At 38.5% G+C, this 17,073-nt stretch overlaps 1 protein-coding gene across 1 annotated transcript in view; it reads right to left on the reverse strand.

The window, feature by feature from the left end:
* The window catches only part of plch1 (phospholipase C, eta 1), an 83,621-nt gene that overhangs the window by 18,113 nt on the left and 48,435 nt on the right, over nt 1-17,073 (reverse strand). Inside the window, exons 9-19 of the mRNA XM_068317184.1 lie at nt 16,848-16,968; nt 14,517-14,688; nt 12,606-12,713; nt 9,490-9,645; nt 8,435-8,497; nt 6,630-6,724; nt 4,619-4,716; nt 4,355-4,534; nt 3,020-3,127; nt 1,176-1,300; nt 786-870 (exon numbers count right to left, since the gene is read on the reverse strand). Coding sequence (XP_068173285.1) covers nt 786-870; nt 1,176-1,300; nt 3,020-3,127; nt 4,355-4,534; nt 4,619-4,716; nt 6,630-6,724; nt 8,435-8,497; nt 9,490-9,645; nt 12,606-12,713; nt 14,517-14,688; nt 16,848-16,968 — 1,311 coding nt within the window. The remainder of the gene's footprint in view (nt 1-785; nt 871-1,175; nt 1,301-3,019; nt 3,128-4,354; nt 4,535-4,618; nt 4,717-6,629; nt 6,725-8,434; nt 8,498-9,489; nt 9,646-12,605; nt 12,714-14,516; nt 14,689-16,847; nt 16,969-17,073) is intronic.

Here is a 17,073-nt window from a genome sequence, read left to right on the forward strand (position 1 = left end):
TGCCGTCACAAGAAAACAAACCGTTGCGTCCGACAAAGCCGTAACGGCTTCGTGCGTGTGGGACAGATGAACGCAAAGACAAAGGCCGCTTCGGCGTTATGGACCGACCATCCGGGTAGACGCCGGCTTCACGAGTTCGGTTCTGGTGAATAAAGCATCAGGGTTCCCCACACGACAACGTGAGGTCCGTCACAAGCAAAGAATATAAACCGCTATGTTTGACAAAGCCAAAACAGCTCCGTAAGTGACAGAAATGGACAAATGTATACATAGTTATATGTATACATTCATTCATTCATTTTCCTGACCGCTTCATCCACCTGCACAGGTCACAGGGACCTGGAGCCTATCCCAGCTGGCATACGGTGGGAGGCGGGGCAAACTCCGGGCGCAATGCCAGTGCACCACGGAGTAACATAGAGACATAGAGACATACAAACACACACACACTCACTCACTCACTCACTCCTATGGGCAATTTGGAAGGGCCAATTAAACCCAAGTGCATGTTTTTGGAGGTGGGAGGAAGCCGGAGAACCCAGAGAGAGCCCATGCAGACAACATGCTAACACCGCACAGAGCGGGATTTGAACCCAAACCCGCCTTGTTGTGCAGCAACAGTGCAACCCACTGCGCCACCATGCCGCCCTATATATATACAGTATATATTATAATATTGAATGTATTGCTTATCGATTAAATGGTTCAGTCAGTGGTTTGCACTATTATTAGACTTGCATTATTAGACATTGTGCATAGTGCCGGTAGATGTATACATTTCTAACCATTGTCATCAACAACTCGTGTCTGTTCTTTGCAACAATCGACTGGAAGACCGATGATCTCCACTTCGACGAATGGATCAATGATCTGGTGGAGAGAGGGCAATTACAATAACAGTAATCATAATTTATTTTACTTTGCTCATAATGCTGCATATAGTTATGCTTAGAGTAAGCTAAAAACTTTTGGAAAGACATGTTCCCATCTTGCATGCGAGAATGTGAGATGGAGAGAGAGAGAGAGAGAGAGAGAGAGAGAGAGAGAGAGAGAGAGAGAGAGAGAGAGAGAGAGAGAGAGAGAGAGAGAGAGAGAGAGAGAGAGAGAGAGAGAGGGAGAGAGAGAGAAATGAGGAGGGAGAGAGAGAAAGACAGAGAGAGATGTTATGTTTTAACCTCTCCACGGTCTCCCAGCATGGAGTCTGGTGGTTTAGGCAACTGTTGTCCACTAATGATTTTAAGAACAAGCTGTTTCTTTGGGTATGCTGGAAGAGGGTCATCACTGAATGGGTTAAATGAGCCTGAAACAAATGAGAGACACTTTGATTAATGTCATTACTCATTTCTAAACTGTGGTCCACTCTGATTTTTCTGGTTATTTCAGTTTCTGTATATTTAGTGAAAAACTGACTAAATATACAGTGAGCCAATAACACATTTCTGGGACTGATTAGATAATATTAACATGTGTGGTTACATACATACATTTTAACAGAGCAGCATCTCATATCACAAACAAGGCTTGGGTGAATATTCATACCTCTTCTGCCTTCTCTTACAACAGTAGATTAAAACCACATTAGTACTTTCAAAACAAACATGAGGAATACATTATACATATATACGTGTGTATGTATATATATATATATATATATATATATATATATATATATATATATATATATATATATATATATATATATATATATACCTGTATATGTGTGTGTGTGTGTGTGTGTGTGTGTGTGTGTGTGTGTGTGTGTGTGTGTGTATACACTGTATATATACACACATACACACACACACACACACACACACACACACACACACACACACACACACACACACACACACACACACTGATTTTAATCCCCACAGGAGAATTAGTTGAACACTAGTTAGTTTGAATCATGCATATATATGTGTGTACAGGCCCTGAACACACACACACACAGGGGGCCTGTACACATGCAGAGGGGGTAGAGTGGTGGGCAGGTCCTTTGCGGAGCTCCCAAATGAGCAACTTGTAAGGAGGACGGCGCCTTTCTCAAGGGCGCCTCGGCATTACCACGGAGGTGAGCTGACACCTCCCGCTGTCAGCTCACCTCCGGGTGCTTTTTTGGGCACGAGCGGAAATTTAACTGCTGATCTTGAAACATTGGATTACCCGCTCAACCGCGCGCTCTACCACTGAGCCACTGCCACCCCCCATTCAAGCCATAGTACTTAAAGATGCCCTCACTCCTTTTACCTCATTAAAAACTCAAGGATTCTATGCAATCTGTGTATTTAACCGGACACAAAAGGCTTCCTATATCAAGCTTAAGTGTCCTGTACTGTATGAGAGCTGGAGCCTTCAATTTTCTTCTTCATAGTTATAATGAGCTGAATAAAGATTATTTCCAAGACTATCTGTGATGTCACAAATAACACATGCTTCTGACTCAATAATTCCTTCTTACTATATTAGTTTTTGAATTGTTCTGACATTTTAAGTTTTAAATATTTCTCAATTAAATTGAGATAAAAAAGATTTTAAAAAATATTCTTTCTTTTGCCTTCTTTGAAGATTTGGTTTTTATGTCTCGATTTAAAAGCTACTCTTCATTTTTAAGCCGTACTTTCTCAGTAAATAAAAACATCAAATATTGTATTCAACACGTGGCAGCTGTGGATAAGTTACTTTTCAATCTGTTAACATTTACATAACCTCCATTGGCTTCGGGTCCTCGACTAAATGAAATGCAGGAAATTCACTCTTCTTGCCTGTCAATGCCATATTACAATCTCTCTTTTAGTTTAAGACATACCTGTGTTGGCTCTAAGCTTAATTATGGATAGATATTTATTAAAGAACAGTCATATAGGGTATACAGTATAACTGAAAAACTTCTTACATGCATCTATCAGAATAGATAAACACTTTCATATTGCGTTTACAGTGTTTCTATGAGTAACAGCTGATATTTACGTATACATTTGTGCTTATGTGTGTGTTTGCGGCCTATTTCTTGCAGTACCTTTACACATGGGAGGGGGCTTGAGGACGTAGCCAATACCTCCATTGACCATGAACTTGGCTCTGTTAAGCTGCATCATCCTGCCTTCTGTCTGGTAATTCAGAGCAACTAAAAAGAAAAACAAACATCATATCAACTGAATTTAATTCTTAGAAAGATATTTTATATATTCCTAGTATTGTCCTTTACACACTAAACTACATATAACTTATCATCATTATCTTTTCTATATCTTTTTAAAGATGTGATACAATAAAACTTACTTCACTATATATTAAAAAAAACAATTTAAATATTCAGAAATCACATTACCTTCCATTGTTCAATTCCTTTTTTTTTTTACATTTCATCAAACATTTCTCTGTTGTTTATACATGTATTCATTTATCCATTAAGACTGTTCTGTTTATGTCTTTTTAAATTATTGAACCCTGATTATTATAAAGAGAATTGCAAGACTACAATGAATCACAGCAACTCCATAGTCAATGTAGCCCACTCAATCATGCTGTACTTTTCTAGCTCAGATTCTTTTGTGACACAAGATTGTTGAGATTTATCATCATACTTTTCTTCACTGTACTCTGGTGGGGGAGCAGAATCAGAGTCAGCTACACAAACAGAATGAATACACTGAATAACAAACAGACAGACATACAGCTACATTTTACACTACCCATGCCAATATTTCCCTTTCCCAGTTTGGGACAAATAAGTAAAATTTTAAATGTTTTTTTCTAATACCTAGAACCATTTCCCCGAGTGCGATACTGCACTTTTTATTGAACAGAACTATTTAAAAAATTGTAGAGACAGACAGGGCTTCCCCAAATTTTGGATTTACTGATTCTTTTCATTTGGAGCTTCCATGTAAAAAATTAATTCATATAATCATCCTTTGTTTCTTATTTATTCATGAACTTCTTCTGGATCCTCTAAAATAGTCCTGACATGACTGCATCTCCATAAATAAACACACAATAAACACAGTATGCTAATGCCTGCTGTGCATACACACGATGTCCACACACACACACACACATACACACACACACACACACACACACACACACACACACACACACACACACACACACACACACACACACACACACACACACATATTGTACAGTTGAGTTACAATTCACCTTTAGCTCTGGTTAGCTTCTATGCAAATGGCCATTGGCAATTTGCTTGATGTCAGACATGTAAATAAATCATGTGGTTTGCATGGTGCAAGGTGCATGCACTGCTGTGCAAGGACCATTGACTTATGGAGATCATCTACTCAAAAGAGATAGAGATAGAGATTGGAGATAGAGGCCACTGTCTTACCCAACTGACAGCCCACGTTCCAGTAAAACTGAGGGTTGAAATTGGATGAATCAATGCGATAGGCTGAGGGGTAAATCCGCGACAGCTGCCTTTGGTTGAAAGCCTGGAACTGTTCGGCTCTGTGATTGACCAGAGACTGGGCCCTGGTTTCACTAAATGACAGAACATCAACCAGGGTTCCTGAAAATAAAAATCATGAGTCATATATTAAACTATTGTACATATTGTTTGTGAATGAGAAGGCATCATTCTGTTGGGTTTTACCTTCATTCAAACACTCCTGTGAGGCAACAGAGTTGGTGAACACCACCAGGTTTGACAGATCTCTACTGAGTTTAATCGTCTTCCTCTTCCTTCCACCTCTAAAGTGAAGCAAAATGACATAAGACGTTTGAACAATAAAATAGAGGAGAGTGTGTCAGATCAGGTGAAGATATCGCAAAAGAAAAGTAAGAAGTGTTTGAATCAGTACATGCACACACTGATGTAGTTGTTTTGACAGTCTGTAGTGCTGAAGGCATAGTAGGTAAGAGAGGATTGTCATCAGTGAGGCAGGTTGCAAACTGTGGGAAATCATCATCAAAAAAAAAAAAAACACTCGATAGGTCCTGGAGCATGTGGAATGCAGCTAAACACAAATATTCACACAAATACAAATACTTTTTCGGTGTCATACACATACAGTCTTGCTTAAAGTCAGTCACATATCTCCTTTAATGCCAACTTTCAGGAATCTTGTTGTGACAGTTCCCAAGGACATGAATATGCAAGCAGGAACAGAGAATTTGAAAAACAAGGAGAGACTAAGGCATTAAACAGAGAGACAGCAGCTGACAGTACCATACTTGGTGGTGCCTCAAAAAGGAAAAATAAGACAGCATGTGGCTGACGGAGAACGAATTTGCTCATGCAGCGCGCACAAATTGACAGATGCAATAGTACTTTAAAACTACCTCTCTGTGTGCAAACACAACTAAAATTGCTTTGCCTTGCAAATTTTTTCCACGAGGGTAAATCAGTTCTGATTTTGAATATTTTGTATAAATAGTGTGTTACTCCAATGGAACATGTTTCTCATGACTCCGTACAAAAGAAAAGGGACTATGGCAGTACAGGTTGATGGTTGATGGTGGAGGGACATGGAGTGCAATATCGTGGTCGCATAGACATGAAGGGAAAGGTAACTCAGAATATACTACTGTAAATACCTTAATTCTGTACAGAGGAACATTTTTTGATGATATTTTTAAAAGGGACATTTTTACATGTTTTGTGCCAAAAATTTTGTAACAATAGGGTTATATATTTCCTAAAGAACCACATAGTTTACCATTATGAATTGCCATTTCAGCAGTAGCTTGATCCTAAAACAAATATTGACACTAGAGGGCTTTGTTTTTGTTTGTTTATGTATTTTCTACATTCTTGGAGAGGTAAGTTAAGGCGGCTGCAGTCTTCAGTATCTCCGCTAGGTGTCACTAAATCCTTAAAACTGAACCTTTAAGCTGCTTTTACAATTACAGTAAAATATGCAGTACTGTACTATAAATAGATTGACAAAAGTTATACTGAAAGCAGTATCACAAGAGTATCAGGGGAGTGACTCGATAGTATACTTGGTATCAGTGAAAATAATATCTCAATAATAATTATGTCTAGTTTGCTAACATTAACAACCACAACCTACTAATGATGCCAGAGAAGTATTTAGTTTCTAAATATTTTGAATAATGAATAATTTCATGTTATTTCTTTAAATTATTTCACAGTATTGCTTTAATAAATAATCATGTATCAAAACGATTTAAAAAATTATTATCTCTGAAATGTGTACATGATAGTTTTTATAGAGAGTACTTTTTGTGTGGGTTGCTACTTATTCCTCTGATCACAGAAGATTTATCTAAATTTAAAAGCAAACCTGAAAACCATTTTCAGAATTAAAACTCCGATAAGAAAAACTAGTATAAAAATAGACAGTATACAGAAAACACTAAACCACGTCATGAGTTCTGTCTTTGCTCTTTGGTCTCTGTCTTCTGGGTTACTTCAAAGTTTACAATTGGTAATAAAATATTTTGTGTGGAAAAACTGTAGAATAATGGGTTTGAGATCAATTCTTTCAACATGAAAAGAGCAAACGAATGCTCAAACTGGTTTGCAAGGTGCTCCTTCTGTCCTGGTTCATTCTGTACCTCAAGTAAAAAGCAACAACCATGCCAATCATTGATGTGCATTATCAGAATTGTAGTGCATGAGGCAGGTCAAAGGTTACCTGTTGAACTGTCCTCCAACCTCTCTCCCAGAATTCTCCAGGCCATCCTCTTCTTTGTCCACACTTTGACATGTGAGCCTAGATTTGGAATGCCTCTGGGCAATGAAAACATGCAAACCATCAGTTACACTGCAAAGAAAGCTTTCTGGTGAAGGAGAAAAAATCACAGCCTGCTGAAATCTTCATAAATGTGTAAAAGTCTTACCATATATGATACCACCTACACACTGTACAAGAGATCTTTAAAAGGAAGTGGTTGTTGATTATATAGCTTCAGTAAATTGTGTCAGTTTCTATGTTTCCTCGTGTGTTGTTTTTTACCACTGTTTTGAGTGTTTGTGCATGATGGTGGGTGTTCTAGGTGTAGCACATGTAATTATACCAAGTGAGTATTTGTTTCTGAGAGAAACCACGTACTTCACAGGGCTAAAGTGGAGTTAAGAAGAGAAAGAGAGTTTCAGTAATTACAGGGTTTAGGACGATTGCCAGGATATTACATGTGCCCATGCATGTGCACATATACACACAAGTGGGAGGATGCATAATATACAGAGAGGGAGGCATTAGAGAATGAGATTTGAGTGGGTAAATTCACTGTGGAAAAAAAACAGCCTGAAAAAAATAAAGGGACAGAGGGAAACTGGAGCAAATGCAACCATGGCTTTATTTATTTTCTGCCGCAAAATGAATGGCCATTAAAAAGCTAGCTGGAGGTCAAAGACACACAGCACCTTAACGAGTATCAAATGACCGGATTTACATCTGCACATTTATCAGATATGCATAACATATGCATTCACAATACTCAGCTGTGTGTCGAATTAAAATTGTGGCAGTCTGTCAGATCCTATTATGGAACGCCCCCTGAAAATACTATACACACTAGTGAGAGGGATGTTATGGGCGTCTTCAATGCAGAGCGAGGAACAACAATACTTTTTTTTTTTCAATTTTATTGTCTACTTTAAATAATTGATGAAAATCATTTCAAAAGACATATCACACTTCAAATCTGTAAACAATACAATCTTGGCAAATCATCCTCTGTTTTGTTTTAAAGATGCAGTGACCTTTAAAACAGTAAATGGTTCAACGCATACAGTACATTTATTGTCTACCTTGTTGATGCTTGTATGAAATATTAATAGCCCTCTTATATCCGCAAGGTAAATATGAAGAAGTAAAACAGCAGGCATAGCTGAGCAAAAAAATTAAATGAAGTTAATCGCCTATATTTCCAAAGACAGTACTGTTTGTGCATTAGTGTAATATGTGTCTTTGCACCCCTTCTTTCGATTTGCAAAAACATCTCAGCAGAACCATTAGGATGAATCAGTGGCCATCCATCAAAAGGACTTGAACATTTACACTGTTCAAAACAGGAAAAGTCTGATCCTCCACCTTTTATTAACATTGCTTGTGTTTTCCTGCTCCTGACTCTTAATATGACTCTTCAGCTGATTGCACATGCTAGAGCACATGCTAGAAAAGTCAATAATAAAAATTGTACAAGTCTAAAATCAATTATTTTACTGACCTAATGTAATTAATCTAATTCTGTTCATTACTAAGAAGGCAGTTGTTAAGATGATGTGTTCATCAAGCTAAATGACAAGATATACATTACTATACGTTACTACTCATTGAAATAAAATAAAGAAAAAAAATAATTTTTCGTGATATAAAAAGCAAAGTGATTCATTACCAACTAACCTCAAGCTTAATTTATCCAAATTTACCATTTCAGTCCAATCAGTTACTGTAGGTAGATAACAAGCATTCACACTTCTCCTAATGATCCTCACCTTCTGCTTAAGAGTTGTGATGAAGGACCTGCTCTGAGATTTCTTCAAAACCCCTTTGGAGTTCTAGAGGGAGACAGAGAACATATTCAAACACATTATAAATGGTTTTGTATGTGCTGGTTTATTTTTATGTGTGGATTACGTGAATTCAAAAACCCTATTAGTGCTCAGTAAGTCACATAAACGTAAAGCTCAGAAGCCAGAGGGTCAGCAAGACATCAGCCAATAAAGCAACGCACAGCTGAAGAAGGCAGTAGATCGGGAATAAGGGGGAAAAAAGACAATTACCAGTGGAAAAAAAAATGGGAGAGGGCCAAAAAAAATCCCCTTGAGTTGAAGGGGATAACCTACAAAGCAGAAGTAAAAAAAGGAATAGGAAACCGAGATGCACAGCATCCACTTCATAAAATGGCTGTCAGGAAACTGAAGCTTCTATAAATAGCACAAGAGACAAGGAGGGAAATTAAATATTAAGTAACACTGCAGATATTTAGTTTCTCAACATTTAGTGGTAGAGCACAGACCACAGACTAGAGGAGATGCTGGTTGCATGTCAGCATTTGACCTGTGAATGATACAGTAACCGGTCTGTTCTCTCCTTTTCTCCAATTCCCACTCTGACTAATGTCATGGCCTATATTTGCCCCCCTTCCTGTCCATTCATTCATTCATTCATTCATTCATTCATTCATTCATTCATTCATTCATTCATTCATTCATTCATTCATCCATTCATTCATTCATTCATTCATTTTCTCTAACCACTTCATCTGCTTGTGCAGGTCACCAATGCACCGCGAAGTCACACAGAGACAGACAAACAGGCACACACACACACTCACACCTGGCAATTTGGAACAGCCAATTAACCTGAAGCACATGTTTCTTGGAGGTGGGAGTGAGACAGAGAACCCAAAGAGAACCCACGCAGACACAGGGAGAACATGCAAACTCCAGACAGCGCTCTCCACTGTACCACCATGCCCCCCCCCCTTCCTGCTGAAGTGTATTATTATTTTCCACATGCTGCTTTTCACATTGCATTAGGCTGGTACCTGCCGTAAGTTCTTCTGAAGGCCCTGATGCGTAGCCCGGAGCAGAGCTCGGATGCTGAAGCTGTCGCTATCTTCTTTGTCTCCGATCCGAGACTCCTTTAGCAGAGAATCCAATTTCTTTCGGATGTGAAACTCCACCTGGTGATGGCCATCGCCCTGTGTAAAAGTAATGAGGAGTTATTAAGGCAGGGAAAGAGAAAGACGGATGCATAATTTGTTTAAATAAAAGTGCAAGGACCTATGTGTGGACAGGGGATAATGAAGTACACATTCATGTATTTATCAATGCAGAGCCTAAGTAAAGTACTAATCTTTCAGAGCCATGGTCAGAACCATGTAATAACTTCCACAAAACCCTAGAGATTGTTTTTTAATCAATCTGCTCCTGTACCACTCTTCAACTGGCAACTATAGAAGAAAGAAAAAAAATACCAAACAATACCATCACTTTGGTACTTGGTTGTTGAGTGGGAAATTTTCATGTCTAACTTTTTTGAAGTCAGTCAGTCATTTTCTGCCGCTTTATCCGCCGTAGCGGGTCACGGGGAGCTGGAGCCTATCCCAGCTGGCATAGGGCGTGAGGCGGGGGACACTCCGGGCACGATGCCAGTGCACCGCGGAGTCACACATGAAGACAGACAACCATGCACACACACTCACTTCTACGAGCAATATGGGACAGCCAATCAACCTGAAGCGCATGGGAGAAAACCAGAGAACCCGGAGAGAACCCAACGCAGACACGGGGAGAACATGCAAACTCCGCACAGAGCGGGACTCGAATCCGGAACCGCCGTATTGTGAGGCAACAGCGCTACCCACTGCGCCACACTGCTGTCTACTTTTTTGAAGTATGTCAGTGAAATGCAAACAATGAAAAAGCTGGATGGATACAACTGTTATGTAATCCTTATAACTTCTTTCATGGTGTGGAAAATAAAATTTGGGGCAATTACAACTACTGCACCACATGCACACCTCAACAAAGTCACTTTTTCATCAACCCAATTAATTTTCTTCCTTACGTTTTTGTCCTTTTTGTTTTGCTTCTATTTTTTTTAATTTTGTCTTTCTTTTTAGTTTGATAAATGTTAAAAGGTTAGATGTTTCTTTGATCAGAAAACACACAGTATTATTGAAAATCCTCTTTACGTGAATCTCGTTTGGATTTTGTGTCAATGTGATTATATAAATGTGATGAATGTGATGAATAAATGTGATGTTAAAAAAATCTCTCTCTCTCTCTCTCTCTCTCTCTCTCTCTCTCTCTCTCTCTCTCTCTCACTCTTGCTTTATTTTTATCAAACTACGCTCAAGAAAGATCTCCATCCATAAGACTGACTTGGTTATCACATAATTGAGACATTAATCCTATTAAGCATTCATAGTTAGGTGTATTGATTAGTTTCCGGGGTTTTTTTAACTTTACCTACTAATATGCTTGTATTTGTATTAACAGGCTTCCTTCCTCACTCCCATCCGGATGTTGTAGCAGCAATCAATTAAAACACTACATTGACTTGAATCAGTTCACAAATCACTCTGACTTTGAATGTATTTGGGGTAATCTGACAGTGCAGGTCTGGTCATTTTTCTATTTGTTCTTTTGAGCATTAACAATACTTAAATGCATTGCCTTTTAAATGGTCGTAATATTGATGGCTATTTTTCCAAAGTATAGTCCAAAATTCTATCCCTGCATACATACATTCTAACCCTGGAATTCCATGTGTGTGTGTACTTGTGTACTGATACTTGGCTGATAAGGCTGCTTTTGATTATGACAGGGATTCTGAGTAAACAAAAGAACAGAGGTCACTGCTTTTTCATTTCACAGGCCCATGTGAAGTTAAAGGACACAATCTATAAAATACTACTATTATAATGTTAATTTGGTTATTGCTGGGATAGCACTCTGTCGGAATGAGCTCAAAAGAAAAGCTTGCATCAGTGGAAACCTGCCATCACCCTTCTGAAACAGCAATAATCATCTAAAGTGGCATCTGCAACCTCATGCCTCCAGCTACATTTGGAAGAATGATGGCATATTTGGTTACACAACTGAACCATCTGGACTTTTTTCCTTGCTTTAATTGCAGTGAGGAGGACCCTGGTACTATTGCGTCATGTAATAAATTAACAAGATTAAAAATTATGATAAAAAGCACATCAAGCACTGAGGATAAACAAGCAGCTGTGATTTAAACTCCTTCCTAAGCTTGCATTGACTTGATATCCATATCTCCTCCATTAGCACTGATTGTTACATAACATTTTTACAATAATGAATGTAAAAACTTTGCAAGTACGAACATTAAATGCCTCATTGAGCAGAACAATATCATGACACTCCTATTATCAAATTGATGTTTGTGGTTGGTGTCAATGGAAGAAAGGGCCAGTCCCTGTCTGTTCTACCTGGAATGTATTTTTTTCTGAATATAATTTTGTTGCCTTATTGTCCTTGAATTGATGATAGAGAAGAACAAATAAAAATTCAAAGAAAAGAATGTCAATTATCCATAGGTGTGAGTGTATGCACGAGTGGTTTGTCATGCACTGGCGACATGTCCAGGATGTATCCCGTCTCTTGTCCGTAGTCAACTGAGAGAAGCTCCAGCAACACACGTGACCGAAACGCAGATAAGCAACCAGGGCGTGATGGTGTAGGTGTGTCAAAATCAGGAGTGGATCAAGCAATTGAGCAATCAACAGGCCTAATTCTTTTTTAGATTCATGGTAGGCTTTATGAGCCTAAATTCTACCAGTTTGATGCATATCTAACACAAAATTTAAAAGTCATGTAACATTTAATTTTCTGTACCAGCCATGATGTGTAAGACATCCTAATTGACCATGAATAAGGGCCGATCATGCGAAAGTTGCAACAGGAGTTTACGGGATTCATGATATTTGGTTGAAATGTAAATCAAAAATTGACTTATTTGAAAACAAAGAAATAAAGAGACAAATTTATCTTAACACAGATGGGAACAACTGGCCCAAGGGTGACATTAAGATGTGATTCAAAGATAAGGAAGAAATGCTCAAATAATGTCAAATATCATACATTTTAACCAGAACATAGCAATCATAGCAACATTTCTTCATCTTACATTGCTGCTCTTCAACTTGAAGTCATCCTCAATTTCATCCGCGCTGTCATCGTCAGACACCTCGCCTTCCTCGGCGTCCGCAGACAGATAGGCAGGCAGACGCTTCCCCTGGACAGAGAGATGGCAGAAAGCAAGATGAGAGCAGAGCGACAAACTCTGTTTTAGAGCACAGAAGGACGCATGTTTTCCTCAAACATTCGCCGCATAAAATAATTTATACTGTAAAATTCTGTATACTAACCTCACTAAAGGCAAATCGAGCCACTACTGTTTGAAGTGAGCACCCAATAAGATACCAAATATAGACTTGTGCAGACACAACAAACACACACACACACACACACACAGACACACACATACACAGACACACACCTACACACACTCACACACGGAACTAGTACAGAAGATTGTAGAAGATTGCAGGCTGTAGATTATCTTAGACACTCCCTAAACAGCCCTTTAATCCCATTAGCAAGCCAATCTGAATGAGTGGGAGTCAAGAATTTCTAAACTTTCTAAATCAATGACAGATTCAACCTTCCTGAAAGCCCTCAGTGGCAATGGATATCATGTCCCTATCTCCTATCAGGCTTTTCTCTGCAACGGTCAAAACTCTCCCCACTATATCTTTATTTTCTTGTGACTCTCTTGTCTGTTTTTCCACTTGGGGAGTTGACAGAAGTGAAAGCATCGATGGGTAGAGGAAAGAAATTGAGAGGAGTGAAGCTCTTTGTAGAAAATCAATAGTACTCTTTCACTTTGCAGATAACTGGCTCGGGATGGACAAAGGCAGAGCCCGTTTTCCAGGGCAGCAATGTTGGCTTTCTTTGGTTCTTATAACAAAAATCCAATAAACACTGAAAGCGCTGCTCTGGCTATTTGTTTCTTTACTGTGTTAGTGGATAAGGATCTTCTAGATCTGAAGATATGTTTTATGTTCACACTGCAGATGATCATATCAATCATGTTTTACAAATCAACTATCCTGCCTTTTTATACTGTAGTGGGTGCCACAGCACAATGATGCCCAGGGTTTTTTTCAGACTTTTTGTTTTCAGATAAGAAGCGATATGGGGAGCACAGTGGTGCAGTGGGTAGCGCTGTCGCCTCACAGCAAGATGGTTCCAGGTTCGAGTCCCGCTCTGCACGTAGCTTGTATGTTCTCCCCATGTCTGCGTGGGTCTCTCCAGGCTCTCCGGCTTTCTTCCACATCCAAAAGCATACATCAGTGATCAGTGAAAAATATTCGTAGGTGTGAATGTGTGAATGGTTTGCTCTGCAGTACACTGGTGTCGTGCTCGGAGTGTCCCCCACCTCTTGCCTGCAAGTCAGCTGGGTTAGGCTCCAGCAATGGCCACGACCCAACATAAGCAGAGCAAGTATTAGAAATTGTTATAATGAAAGCAATATACCTTGCACACCTTTTATATTGAAGTATGTAATGTTTTATGTATTTAATGACTTCTGCATGGACAAATATCTATCAGCATGCAATTTTTGATGAAATTTAAATGTCTTTAAAGATTTATTTATTCTAACTTGTGATTGACTAGGAGCCATTTTTAAAATAATCAACATTTTTGACAGCCCTAACTGAGCCATCGAGTTGCATTTGTGTGAATCCCTTTATGTCTGAGCGTGTTCTCTGCTATTAATCCAATGGCCTACTTTAGTCCTCTTTCCCCTCTTCCTTCTTTTGATCTGTTTATGGTCATTAATTAGTTGCCTTGAGGAGCTTCTCCCACTCCCCAGAATAGCAACTCACGTGAAGTAAACTATGGATACATTAGCTTTCTACTTTCTTGTTTGAAATAAGAGGAAGAACCATCTGATTCAATTTGATTTTCAAGTGAATTAAAATGGCAATATTTTGTTTACAGTGAAAAAGAAGTCAGTCATGTGTTTACTTACTTTGATGAGTATCTTGCCCTGCAGGTTGTGAGGACTGGGCAGAGTTTTGGAATCTCCACTCAGCACATTTCCAACATCCAGTTTGTCTCCAAAGATTTCTCGCAAGTACTGTGCGATCTTCTTCTGCTGCTGAATGCTACAATGGTTTTCTATGGACAGAATTACTGGGTACCTGCAATAAGAGAGAAAAAAACTTTAAAATACATTATCCTAAGTTACATAAAAACTAGTAAACTCTCAGAAAGTGGTTGAAGTCAAAACAGTCAAGAGGATGAGCTTGAATCACCTCCAAACAACAGACCAGGATGAAGGATAACGATAAAACATACAGCTGCATAAATGCCTCTCTCATCTGAAGTGTGTGTGTGCGTACGTGCCTGCCTGCGTGTGTGCGTGTGCGTGTGTATATGTCACTGTTGTTTCATTTAGAAAAGGTGAAATGACTTGTGGCCATGTGGCAGCACAGCTCAAATGTCAAGTTTGTCAAACTGACAGCTCTCCCTCAGGGGATGGAGCCCTGCTCTCAAGTCCATCTGTGATCCGCAAAACACACTCTGTCTTTCCCTTTCTCTCTCTCTCTCTCTCTTTCTCTATCTCTCTCTCTCTCTCTCTCTCTCTCTCTCTCTCTCTCTCACTTACCCACACACACACACTTTGACTAGTACAACTAAAGCATTGCGTTTGTGACTGCTCAGAACCACAAAGTTCTGCAATAGAGCAAAGACTTCCAGGGAATTTAAGCAAAGGTATCAAGATCTTTTTCTGCTGTTGTTATGAAAGTTATGAAACAAATAAATAAAACAAAAAAGACAACAGCAGTCGCATCTAATTACTTCTATTCTCAGTCTAAAAGTAAAACATATTTGGTTTACTATCATATCAAAGAAAATTAGCATTTTCACTTTTGCTCAAAATTAATTATTAAATACACAATTAACAATTAAAATGACCACTGTAATCATTTAAAGAGCTGAATTTATTTCAACTCAAAAGTGTAGAATGGTCAAAACTACAAAACTAATTAAAAATAAAAGGAGAAAAAAATTTTTTTTAATTAAATGAGGCCTTCATTGTAAATGTTTCATGTACTTTCCATCCTGAGATAAAACAGGTGTGTTTTCTCCCCAGCTGTGTTTTTATTTTGCCTATGTTGTTTTCATTGTTTTTATTTGCATTTGTACTTGACTTCTGATGTGGACAGTCTTGTGCCAGCAGTGTCAACTTGATGTGAATTCATGGTGAAACACCTAAAATTATACCCTCACTCTGCTGCAATCAACTCTGAAGTATCTAGAAAAATGTTGCATTTCTCCTTTTTTGCCACTTATTGTGTAGCAACTCTTAGACGGACAGTTAACAGCTTGACACCCTCTTTATTTTTGGATGATCGATATATCTCTAATCTGTTTGTTCCCTTTGTACAAAAACAGTAATGTGTGACTTTGTGGTTTATACTGAGCTGAGATGACAAGAGTCTCAAGCTGCTGCTTGACACTCTGTTGACAGATCGGTATCAATTTTATCTTTCAACTCCAGTTATAACAAACTAAAAGGCTGTTCGTGTAAAACCTGGAATTGGTATGTGGATTATCTGCCAAAAATATTGAAAGCGATGCTGAATTGCAGTTGAGACTAATGAAGGCATGATCTTCAATCTTTTGTGACAATTTAAGAATGCTATTGCCAAATGTGCCTTTGTAGTTTACGTAATTCAAATCTTTTGTCATACTCTCTATACTTTTGAATAAATTATTGGCTTTAAAACACAGGCACTGCAATAATAAGTCTTTCCAATAGATGTCAAACTGGGACTATGTGGTAGCGGAAAGTGAAGCCATTCACCACTTCATTTAGGTATTGTTGGACCCAGTAGAGTCTGTCTCAAAGAGTGAGTCCTCAGGGAACCAGAGGAAGCACTGCTAAGCAGATGGCTCAATTATGGGTGCTAATTACTGCCAGGAATCACAGAGTTGTGTGAAAAACACAAAGCTGGCTGTTTCAGTGCTGTAACTTTCCTGTTAAATCTTGCAGGGAAACATGAACTTTATAGACGATTTTATTTTAGGCATTTTTTAATCTACATGACCATAAAGAAAATATGACAATATACAATGAACAATAAAATCTGTATTATGCTGTTTGTGAAATTTGTTAATTTATTGGTCATCCAGAAATTATTTTTCAGGATTTTTATACTTTCCTGAAGTGAAAGGGAAATAAGTAAGATGGCATTTTTATTGGTATTCCTGGCAATTCCCTGCGGACAGAGGAAGTGTCTGCTTGACATAAAATGTCACAAACACTTGAATTCTACTGGGAGCTTTGACTCACTGGTTATTTATGAAGGCATATTTATTGATGGTCTCTATGACAAACTTGAATGGTATCTTAGAGGTCAAAGTGTAGCCATGTTGAACCATCGGCTCTCCATCAGGGCCATCCCAACAGTCCACTGCAAAAAAAAAAAAAAAAGACAGGAGAAGTGACGCATGATTAAAACACTGCTTCAGCTTTCAATATAGGACAGATGGTTCATCTCATTTGGAATTAATGTCAC

The sequence above is a fragment of the Antennarius striatus genome, chromosome 6, assembly GCF_040054535.1.
Source record: "Antennarius striatus isolate MH-2024 chromosome 6, ASM4005453v1, whole genome shotgun sequence".
Lineage (NCBI taxonomy): Eukaryota > Metazoa > Chordata > Actinopteri > Lophiiformes > Antennariidae > Antennarius > Antennarius striatus.